Source organism: Macaca nemestrina, chromosome 8 (genome assembly GCF_043159975.1).
Source record: "Macaca nemestrina isolate mMacNem1 chromosome 8, mMacNem.hap1, whole genome shotgun sequence".
Taxonomy (NCBI): Eukaryota; Metazoa; Chordata; class Mammalia; order Primates; family Cercopithecidae; genus Macaca; species Macaca nemestrina.
The window spans coordinates 46,722,732-46,735,284 of record NC_092132.1 but is presented as its reverse complement, the minus strand read 5'-3'; the positions used below and the strand labels follow the sequence as shown (position 1 = coordinate 46,735,284).

Below are 12,553 nucleotides of genomic sequence, written 5' to 3'. Positions count from 1 at the left end.
GTACATCATTATTTCCCTTTACTAAACAGATAATCCTTACTATCTACTACAGTGAAGATTCAGTTTACATATACTACAAGTTTCTTTGGGAGGAAAAAAAGGTTGTACCAAAACTAACAAATTCGGTTGACTCCTTGCCATCAAACAAATCCAGTGTTTTTAATAGCTCTTTTTAATAGAAAATTTCTCCTTGAACATCTATATTCCAAATATTCCTTATTCTGCCCAAGAATGATAAAAGAAATATCAATATTTGACAAACTGATAAACTAAAGTATATAAAACAAATGACCTCAGACTTAACACCTTTGAAGGACCTATTCTCAAATAACTGCAAATTTCCAATTTAATCACTTTCATTTTCTAATTCAGTGCCATCTTTAAGTTCTCCATATCCCTCAGGCTATGACACCCTAAATATATGTCCTACAAAAACCTTAATCAGTGAAAAACACAGCAATAATTTGTGGCCACTTAAGGAGAAGCAACTCCATTCTAAACTATCCAAGCTTGAGGCATCTCTTTTTGCCCCTAATTTTTGCTGTCCTAAGCAAGACTACTTTACGAACAGGCCTGGTGCCTAAACACGGTAAAAGGCTGAGAAAATGACTGGGAAACCAAATCCCAGTTCACTCAGTCTAGAAGGCAGCACCACTGTTCTGGAGTGTTCCTAATTATATACATCTAGTGGGCAAGCATAGTGGAAAGGGCTAGAACTCTGAGGATGACTGCAAGGCATTTCAGAAAGACTGGATAGAATCCTCACTCCAATCAGACAATATCACCAGTGGCTGGGTACCCCGCTGTATATGGAGGCTGGGGAAACTCACCCACCATATCCTAACTTTGTCTCTAACTTTATTCTAGATAGCCATTTATATGTAGTAAATTGTATCATTTACTTACATTAAAATAACTATCAGTTTTTTTGCCTGTATCAGTTGTGGGGTCTTCGTGTCAATCATATCTTTGTCTCACTGTGGCAACTTTATAGATTATTGATTATATCATTAGCCTATATGGCTACCAAAAAATGGCTGGAAAACAAAACATTAAAAATTGAAATCTGTCCATATTTCCTGCTACTCTAGAAAACTTGTCTTATTTTTGTTAGCTGCTCCTCCACTTGTACAGAGTTGGAATATTAATGCAGAGGATATTTCTTTGGTGTCTAGGCAAAAACACCCATAAAACTGAGTTCATATCTCAGCTCTGCCACTAACAAGTTGTGTCATCTTAACAAATAACATAATCTTATCCATTTCATCCAATCCACCCAATGGAGGATAAAATATTTATTTCACAAAGTTACTACAGTACAAAAAAATGTTGGCTAAAAAAGAAAACTTCAGTATTTCACTCACTTACCATAGTCTCATATCCTCCCAGCTTTCTCATATCTTAACTACCACTTTATCTCCTCTCTAACCTCCTGAGATTTCGGATTTAATCTGTTTAGGGTAGGGCTCCCCAGATGACTGCTATGCAGCAAGCATGGAGAACACTATCTATTCTTCGATCACCCCATTTTCTTACACTCTTTCTTTTCTTTCCAGACTGTGCCCTGTTAGTAACTCCTGAATTGTCTCTCAGCAGCATCCTTAAATTCCCTGAAGCCCCATCCCTCCAAGACACTCATTCATTAAAACCCAAACCCTCCATATCAAAGCCATAATGCACTCTACTGCACAGCAGAGCACATACCACAGGAAGGCCCACAAACCAGGATTAATTACACTATAATTTCTCAATTACCAATTTTAGCTGAGCCCTCAACAATTTTTTTTCTCTATTGGACAGCTCTTTCTTTCATTTCCCTCACTATACCCCTGACCAAATTACTGTAAACCTTGATGAAACAGTAAGGGTTATTAATTTTTTTAAATTTCTACACTTGAATATGTATTTTTTTAATATTCTACATTGACAAAATGGAAAATATGCATAAAGCACTTCCCCACATATCAAAGAACAACAATAATCTGAAAAAAAGCAGTTGTGTGACTGAGCTGCAAGCTAAATAAACTACAAGGCTCTTTTCAAAGAACATCATTTTTACTTGAAGAATAACTAACAGAAAACTAAGGTTACACAGACTTGGGTATTTGACAGACATTTTCTCAAAAATGAACCAAGTGAACCTGTCATTTCAAGGAAAACAAAAGGTAGTGTTTGTTACCAGTGATAAAACTGTATCTGTTACATGATCTTAACAGCTTCCAATACTTGCAGTTCAATACTCTAATTTGTAAGACAGCTCACAAACACAAGAAAAGTTAAATAATGATATCATTTAAATAGAAAATAAACTATATTACGTTTGGAAATGCACAAGACAACACTTGATTAACTGTCTAAAGAACTGGACTGTCAAGAAATTGCCTATATACAAAATATGAGGAAAAAGAGAAATTTACTTGGGCAATAGCTGTCAAGAATGGCTCTATACAGGCATAAAATCCAAGTTGGGACTTGAAAAATTGGTAGGATTTAGATTTAAAAAAAAAAAAAAGTGAGCAAGACATCCCAGGAAGTTTGCAATATATATATATACATATTTTTTTTTCTAAGAGAAATACTATTTTCAGGTATATTTTTAATAATGTATAATGTATTCATTCAAACTCTCAGGTAATATTATAAGATTCTTAAAGGGAGAGGCCACATATTACAATTCTCTGCTATCTGAGCACAGGATCAAATTTAACAAGTTGAACTATTTGGTTGGAAAAATAAGATTTACACAGGGAAGAAGCAGAATAGTAATAATGGAAGTCCTAGGTTAAATCCCAGCTCTCATAATTACCTAGGTTGCCTTGGGTAATTTAGTAAAACTCACTGATTCAAACTCAAATACGCCTACTTTGAGGATCACCCTACAAATATCCTAACTAAAACAACCGCAGATAACTAATGATCAGAGATGAAATACAGACTTTGTGTTCCTGTTTTTATGCTGACCTTGTTATTTTTCATGTTATTTTCAAACAATTGATGCTATTTTTATTTTTCATTTACCAAAAGGAATTTATATACACAAGGAAGAGGAAGATGGTACATATTGTATACTACTTATATATACTTATATACAATAAGTATACTACTTAATATACTATTGTATATTACTCAAAGAATTCTAGGTTGAGCACACTCCTGTTATCCCAGCACTTTGGGAAGCCGAGGTGGGTGGATCGCTTGAGCCCAGGAGTTGGAGACCAGCCTGGGCAACATGGCGACACCCCGTCTCTACAAAAAATTAGTTGGTCATGGTGGTGCATACCTATAGCCCCAGATACTCTGCAGGCTGAGGTGGGAAGATCACCTGAGCCCAGGAGGTCAAGGCTCGAGTGAGCTATGATAGCACTACTACACTCCAGGCTGGGTGACAGAGTGAGACCCTGTCTCAAAAGAAAAATAATAATAATAGTCTCTCTTTAAAATGTTTCAATACAGCAGACAGATTTTCAAATATTTTCTGTATAATATACTGTTACCTATATTATCGAAATTGAAGCCACAATAGCATTATAATATCAGATGTAATTCTAATTTATTCTTCTTCAGATATTCTAAAATAATGCATTCTTCCTCTTCCTATCTATTTACTTCACATTCCTCCAGCCACCATGACATTATCTTCTCTTTTCTACAAATACACACATACATACACTCTTCCCCTCATTCCTACATCCTTATTGAGATAACTACAGCCACTAGAGGGCAATAAGTATACAAAGATAAATGTACTTATCTATGATGATGAACTTATCTATATGATTCACATAGTAATAAACCTAAAAAGCATATCATCACAAACCCTGAAACATAGGCAATTAGATTTGAATATGCAAGATATATATTTCAAACTCCAAAAATTATCCTGCACAGGTCACAGAAGCATATAACGATGTTCAAAAAAGGAATTCCATCTTCTCAATAAGCATTCATTTAAAAAAATTAGCCGAATTCCTTTACATGTGCATAGTAATATTAGAAATTAGGATTGCTTAATACCATCCTCAGACCAAAGAAGAGAAAGGGCAGAAAAAAAAAAAAAAACACACAGTAAGGTATAAATTACAGAGTGGGTAAAAAAGTGAGAAATGATTACTTCAAACTCTTCCACTACCACAATCGAGAAAACAATAAACTGAAGAGCAAAGAGGATTTACCAACCCTTTCTTCTATTGAAAAGCAAGCAAAAATTTCACGGGTATATTTTTGGGGGAGGAGAACAGTGATGGTAGAGATATACAAAGCCTTCAGTTCTTTTCTCACAATTAAGAACACGGAAGAGAAGTTAAGAGTTACCAATCTTTAAGAGGTAATTTTACCATTTTTAAAAAGAATACATTTAAATGAACTTATTTAGTTTATATTTACTTACACTGACATTACAAAGCTGCAACACTTATATAAGGCTAACATTTTCAGCAAACCATAATTTTCTTACCCTCATTGGATGTATATCAGCATAAGGAGGTTTTCCTTCAGCCATTTCTATGGAAGTAATGCCGAGGGACCAGATGTCGGCCACACAGTTATAGCCTATTTCTTGAATCACCTCAGGAGCCATCCAAAATGGAGTTCCTATTACAGTATTGCGTTTTGCCATTGTATCCTGCAATAACGTTACATAGCCATAAATACTACTACAAAAGCACAAAGGAAATCTGTATGCCAAACATTCTTTTAAAAAATGTTGAAACCTCCAACGCCACAGATTATATCAGAAATTGACTATTTTGCTAAAATTTCAACTAGTTATGACATACTTAGGAATTTTGAATTCTGAAAATAACCAAGAGTCCACAGGTAACTTATCCCCACTACCGTCATTAAACACAGTCATTAAAGATAGTGCTATAATGATAAAAGCTACAGAAATGAGCTACGTAGCTTCCCTTTCAGAACATTTAAGCATTTCGATTACAAGATATATTTTCATATTCAATAAAAGCTACAGAAATGAGCTACGTAGCTTCCCTTTTAGAACATTTTAGCATTTCGATTACAAGATATATTTTCATATTCAATCACCCTAAATGATAAATTAAATAATACTCAAATTTGGCTCAATTATGGTTCTTTCTCCACAAAAATTAAAGTTACACATTTCTTTCCATTCCCCCTCAAAAAGTTATGGAAGTTTAGTTATAATAAAATCTGAACAAATTAGCCAAGTGTTTAGAAAATTATTAAAGTTAACTTACTGTTAACTGACCAGCCACTCCAAAATCTGCCAATTTTGCATGTCCTTCTGTATTGAGGAGAATATTTCCAGCTTTTATATCTCTGTGTATTTTTCTCATAAAATGCAAATATTCTAGTCCTTTCAATGTAGATTTAAGAATGGTTGCAATTTCATCTTCTGTTAACTGGAAAGAAATATTTTTTAAACCATAATTAAAATGCCATGTTAGATAAACTCTTACAAAAGAGCACTAGTAACAAGTATGTCTTTCTGTGTGTGTGTGTGCTTTTTTAAGAGACCCCAGTCTGTTGCCCAGGCTACAGTGCAGTGGTGTGGTGATAGCTCACTGCAGCCTCAAATTCCTGGGCTCAAGTCATGCTCCCACCTCAGCTTCCCGAGTAGCTAGAACTACAGGCACATGCCACCCCAACAGGTTAACTTATTTTTACTTTTGTAGAGATGGGGGGGTCTCGCTATGTTGCCTGGGCTAGTCTTGAACTCCTTGCTTCAAACAATTCTCCTCCTCAGGAGGAGGAGAACAATTCTCAATTCAAACAATTCTCCTTCCTCAGCCTCCCAAAGTGCTGGGATTATAGGTGTGAGCCACCATGCCCTAGCCACAAGTACTTCTTTCTAATGACCACTAAACCTCCAGGAAAATGCTAAAGGGGTAAATAATAGAGAACCTCTTCTTCCCACAATACGCTTTGTTACTCTTATTACACATTTTACTAATGAAAGGATCATTAAATTTCTCTCTTTAAGATTATCAGGGCCGGGCGCGGTGGCTCAAGCCTGTAATCCCAGCACTTTGGGAGGCCGAGACGGGCGGATCACTAGGTCAGGAGATGGAGACCATCCTGGAGAACACGGTGAAACCCCGTCTCTACTAAAAAATACAAAAAACTAGCCGGGCGAGGCGGCGGGCGCCTGTAGTCCCAGCTAATCGGGAGGCTGAGGCAGGAGAATGGCGTAAACCCGGGGGGCGGAGCTTGCAGTGAGCTGAGATCCGGCCACTGCACTCCAGCCGACAGAGCCAGACTCCGTCTCAAAAAAAAAAAAAAAAAAAAAAAAAGATTATCAGTATCAGCAGGGCGTGGTGGCTCACAGTTGTAATCCCAACACTTCGGGAGGCCGAGGCGAGCAGATCACTTGAGGTCAAGAGTTCGAAACCAGCCTGGCCCACATGGTGAAACCTTGTCTCTACTAAAAATACAAAAATTAGCCAGGCATGATGGCATGCACCTGTAATCCCAGCTACTCAAGAGGCTGAGGTAGGAGAGTCACTTGAACCCTCCCAGGTTCAAGTTCAAGGCAGAGGTTGCAGTGACCTGAGATCACATCATTGCACGCCAGCCTGGGCGACACAGTGAGACTTCATCTCAAAAAAAAAAAAGAAAAAAAAAAAAAAGATTATCAGTGTCATCAGTATTCCTAAAGCAAAGGACATATCTCAAGAATCAGCCTGATACAAGGAATCACTATTTCCCACATCTTCTAACACTGGGGGGAGGGGGGGCACTATCACAGCTAATATCTGTTCTGAAAAAGTAAATTCAGATACTTCCCCTGAGATATTTCAGATTCTTGATGAAAATGAAACCAACAGCTAAAGGAAAGTAAATGAGGGAGGGGGGCTTGAAATGAATCTTCTGCGAGAAGCTCCTACAACAATGCCACTCCTAACCCTTCCAAGTCCTGGACTTCTGACCTAATATTGAGAACTCAGAAGAAAAAAATGTCAGAGAAAGATTAGGAAAATGGAAACACAAGCAAAGGTTATCAGAGGAAGGAAAAAGGGGAGAGCACAGAATGCCAAGGAAGAGACGGATGGGGGAAGAAAATCTTAACAGCTATAGCAGTAGAGCCACTGCTATCTGTATCAGGCAATGTGCTAAGAGTTTTGCATGCATTCTCTCATTTATTCTTAAAACAATCTTGTAAGGTAGTGTGACATTATGAAATCATAAGAAATATTTGGTCTTTGTAGGTTCTTGGCACAAAATCTCCTAAGACCCTATGAATTGACTGAGTGAGTGAGAAGTTGAATCAAGATATTTTATCTTTGTTTTCTCACCCCTCTCACAAGAGTGAGAGGGGATGTCTTTTGTCATTCATAATAAGCTCCTTTCAACCATACCAGAATTTATACTGATCAGGTGACTCATGGTGGGAGCCTACTTAGCTTCAGGATGGGAGCTGGTTGCCAAAAAAACCAACCAAGTGATTAGAAGTTTGGAAATTTCAGCCCAACCTCTGACTTACGGGAGGGCTGCAGGGAGAGAAGGGGTAGAGATTTAGTTAAGCACAAATGTCCAAAGACTTAATCAATCATGCCTACGTAATAGAACTAACCATAAAAACTCTAAATGATAGAGACTGCTCTCAAGCTTATATTCTATCTATAAGCAATGGGATAATTTGATAGAAAACAGGATAACACAGGAAAATGTCTGTGAAAATTGCTATGAGGACAATAATAGAGAGCTACTGATAGAGAATGACTGAGAAGCTACTTTAGACTGATATTCAAAAAGGCCCAAAAGACATTTTACTAAAGTCTAAATGATATAAGGGGGCCAGTCATGTGAATGGCTATCTGGGAACATACATTCCACAAAAAGGGGGAAAAAAAAAAAGATTAAAATATCTTGATTCAACTTCTCAAATTTTCTAAAACACTGAATAAGAGAGAACACTTCCAATCTCATTTTAAGAGGCATTATTCTGATACCAAAGCCAGACAAAGTCACTACAAAACAACTACAGACTAATATCCCTGATGAACATTGATAGAAAAATCCTCAACAAAATACAGCACACCCACTTCAACAGGCTCTTAAAAGGTTATACACCATGACCAACTGGAAAGTATTCCTGGAATGCAAGAATGATTCAACATACAAACTCAAACAATGTAATACACCACCTTAACAGAATGGAGACGAAAACACATGATCATTTCAAATGAAAACAGAAAAAGCATTTGACTAAATTTAACTTTTCATAAAACACACAACTAATATGAATAGAAGGAAACTATCTCACCATAGTAAAAGCCATATATAAAAAACCCAAAGTAAACGTCATACTCAAAGCTGTAAGACTGAAAGCTTTTCCTCAAAGATCAGGAACAATGCAAGGATGCTATTAGGTTGGTGCAAAAGTAATGGCAAAAACCGTGGTTACTTTTGCACCAACCTAATACTTCTGTTCCACATAGTACTGGAGGTTCTAGCCAGAGCAATTAGGCAAGAAAACCAAATAAAGCCATCCAAACTGGAAAAAAATAAGTAAAACTATCTCTGATATGATCATACATGTAGAAAATTCTAAAGCTTCCACAAAAAAACCTATTAGAAGTAATAAATAAATTCAACAAAGCAGCAGTATACAAAAATCAACCCATGAAAATCAGTTATATTTTTATATATTACCAATGAGCAATCTGAAAAGGAAATTACAAAAAAAAATCTGTTTACAATAGAAATAGAATTTCTTTATTTTAAAGAATAAAATACTTAGGAATTAATTTCACCAACAAGGTGAAATATCTGTACAATGAAAACTACAAAACACTGCTGAAAAAACAAATTTAAGACATTAATAAATAAAAACCTATCATAACTTCATAGATAAGAAAATTTAATGTTTTTAAGATGCCCATGCTACCCAAAGCAACCTACAGATTCAACACAATCCCTACCAAAATCCCAGTGATGTTTATTGCAGAAATAGAAAAACTTATCCTAAAATTTGTATGAAATCTCAAGGGGCCCCAAATAGCCAAAACAATACTGAAAATAGAAGAACAAAGCTGTAAGTCTCATAGTTCCTGATTTCAAAACTTATTACAAAGCTATTGTAATCAAAACAATGTGGCACTGGCATAAACACAGACAGACAGATGGATGGAACAGAGTAGAAAAGCCAGAAATAACCCTTATATACATAATCAAATTATTTTCAACAAGAGTGTCAAGAACATTCAACAGGAAATGAATAGTATTTTCAACAAACAGTACTGGCACAACTGGATACCCGTGTGCTAAAGAATAAGTTGAACCCTTACCTAGCACCATACACAAAAATTAATTGGAAATGGATCAAAGACCTAAACATAAGACCTAAAACTATGCTACTCTTGGGAAAAAATAAAACAGGGCAAAAACCTCAGAATACCAGATTTGGCAATGGTTTATCAGATACAACCAAAAAGGCGCAGAGAACACACAAGAATAAAACAGGCAAATTGGACTTCATGAAAATTAAAAAAAAAAAAAAAACAACGCGCATCCAAAGACAGTATCAACAGAGTAAAAAGACAACCCACAGAATGGGAGAAAATATTTACAAATTACATATCTGGTAAGACATTAACATACAGAATATAACATACAGAACTCCTAAAACTTAACAATAAAAAAATCAAATTCAAAAATGGGTAAAGGACTTGTATAGATATTTCTCCAAAGATATACAAATGGCCAAGAGGCAAGTGGAAAGATCCTCAACATCACTAATCATAAGAGAAATGTGAATCAAAAATATAATGAGATACCACTTCACACCCATTATGATGGCTATTATCAAAAGACAGAAAAGAACAAATGTTGGCGAAGTAGCAGAGAAATTGGAACCTTTGTATATAGCTAATGGGAATGTAAAATGGTGTGGAAAACAGTATAAAGATTCCTTTAAAAGTTAAACATAAAATTACCTTATGACCCAGCAATTTCACTTTTGGCTAAATACTCAAAAGAACTAAATGCAGGGTCTCAAAGAGGTATTTTTGAACAAGTTTCACCTCATGATGAGTGTACACCCATGTTCATAGCAGCAACATCCACAATGCCTAAAAAAGTGGAAGCAACCCAAATGTCATCTGACAGACAAATGAATAAGTAAAATGTGGTAGAAACATACAATTGAATTTTATACAGCCTTAAAAGGGAAGGCAGTTCTGCAATATGCTACAACATGGCTGAAGCTTGAGTACATTACGCTAAATGAAGTCAGTCACAAAAAAGACAACTAATGTATGATCCTGCTTATATGAAATACTCAGAGTTACCAAAATCATAGAGATAGACAGTAGAACAGTGGTTACCAGGGGCTGAAGTAGCAGAGAATGGAGAGTTAGTGCTTAATGGGTACAGAGTTTCAGTCTTACAAGATGAAAAGAGGGGGATGGATAATGGGGATAATTGCACAACTTTATAAATGTATTTAATGCCATTGAACTGCATACTTAAAAATGGCTAACAGGGCAAATTTTGTTTATGTGTATCTTGGCACAATAAAAGTAAAACCGAGGGGGGGAAATGTCTTGATTCAAGAAAAAGCTCACCATATTTGAGTTGAATAAAGAAGGCTGAAGTTTAATGCACCAGGAGAAGACTAGCTCTAGATGAGATGTGAGAGACAGGCAAGGACCAGATCATATAAGGCTTTACTGGCCATAGAAAAGGAGTCTAGATTACCTGAAAATTCTGGTACTTCCAGGAATTTATTCTCTACCTCAGACTAGATGGTCTGACTTGACAGTGCAGAGAAAGCAAGCACCATACTCTAAAGCCACACCATCCAATAGAGTACCACTAACCACACATGGCTCCTAAACATTTGAAATGTGGGTATTCTAATTTTTCAGATATGCTGTAAATGTAAAATATACACCAAAGATCAAGGCTTAATACAAAAAGAATCTAAGCTATTGTGTTAAAATTTATATATTGATTACCCAATAAATATTTACATATTATATTATTAATATATTAATGTTGAACATATAAAATGTTAGTGTTTAATATAAGTATTAAATATGGTATTTCATATTATATTATATTAATGTTTTATATTAATATGTCTGTTATATTATGAAAGTTAATTTCACTTTTTTTAATGCGGCTACTCAAAAATTTAAAATTATATGTGGCTTGTGTTTCTTGTGGACAGTACTGCACTAGAAAGGGTCCACAAGAATGCTTTGTGAACACTTTGTTCACTGATGTATCACAATGCCTGGAGCTACGCCTGGTGTACAGACAGCACTTGATAAATAATGAATGAATGGGTACAGACTTGTCGATACAAAAAGAAAGGAGACACCTTCATCTGATGTTCCCAGTCTTTCTAAGTTAGTGGTGTGCAGCCAAATGTGAGGGAGAGGGAGGTAGGAGTGTTGTTTAGGGCCATCACAATGGACCACTACAGACGGTGGGCAAGGTGGTGGTGCTGTCATATGCACCTAAGTTTTCTCGTCTGTCCTCATCCTCCACTCTTTCTATAAAGACTAAAAAGCTTGGGGTGTTAATAAAAGCAGCATCAGCCCATAAAATTGTGTCTTGTTTAGTTACTTCAATACAGACCTTTCTAGTTACCTAGACTTCAGTTTTTATCTCTTAACATTCTACTATTTCCAACCAATAAGTCACTAATTTTCTATTAACTCTGATTTGTTATCTCTGCTCCTGTACCCTATATTTCACTGCTCTACTAAAGAATGTTCAGAATTAAGTAAACTGACTGTACTTCAGGGTCTTAGGATCTGTCTGATTTCAATGCTATAAAGTCACTGGACAAATCCACAGCAAGACTAAAGGAGGATTTTCCAGGGACATTATACGAATTCATGAACTGTCTGGCTTTGCTCAATGACTTGAAAGGGTCATTCCAACTCTATGATTCTATGTTATCAAAGTATCTTCACGTAAAGGCAATCTTCACTAAATAAAATTCTCACTCATTTGGGCATCAATCTATGTGTTCATTCAGCCAATATACACTTGATTGGCTCTATCACTGCGCTGATACTGCTCAAGGTGTTGGGTGTACAGGGACACGGAAACTGATAATCCCAGTCCTAATGAAGCAGACAAGAATATCGGAGGGCATAACCTGAATTTGGCTCTGAACTGTTAAAAGTGGAGAGTGCAGATCTGAAGTTTATACAACCTCTCTTTCATTATGTTTTCCTCCCTTTGGTAATAAATCCCTCCCACTAATTCAGAGAGTCAATGTCTTCTCATTTGCTTCATATCCTCCTCAATCAAAAAACGATGCAATATCCAGTCATTTATACAAGTACATGAATAGAGCTTAATTTAAATTTATTTTAACAACCCAATTTAGTATTAAGACTTAAAAGCAGTATCTGTACTTTAAGACGTTTAAGTTCAATTATGAAATGAAAGGTTCCTATCCCTCAATAAAATCACTTTAAACAACAATAAACAGGTGGAGAAGTATTTTCTAGAACATAAAGGCATACTGTTGTCTTAAATTTTTATATTACTTTACAGTTTATAAAAACATTTTATGTGATTTCTCGACTCAAGTAAGCAAGCAGAAACACTT

The 12,553-nt window shown here is 35.9% G+C and overlaps 1 protein-coding gene across 7 annotated transcripts in view; it reads right to left on the bottom strand.

Moving 5' to 3' along the window:
- The window catches only part of LOC105476082 (serine/threonine kinase 3), a 332,200-nt gene that overhangs the window by 226,427 nt on the left and 93,220 nt on the right, over positions 1–12,553 (bottom strand). For all 7 annotated transcript variants that reach the window (XR_011606855.1, XR_011606854.1, XR_983846.3 and 4 more), the window contains 2 exons: positions 5,214–5,378; positions 4,454–4,621 (listed from right to left, as the gene is read on the bottom strand). Coding sequence is in view for 4 of the 7 variants with exons in the window: in XM_071067958.1 (XP_070924059.1) it covers positions 4,454–4,621; positions 5,214–5,378 (333 nt within the window). In the remaining 3 variants the exon portion in view is untranslated. The remainder of the gene's footprint in view (positions 1–4,453; positions 4,622–5,213; positions 5,379–12,553) is intronic.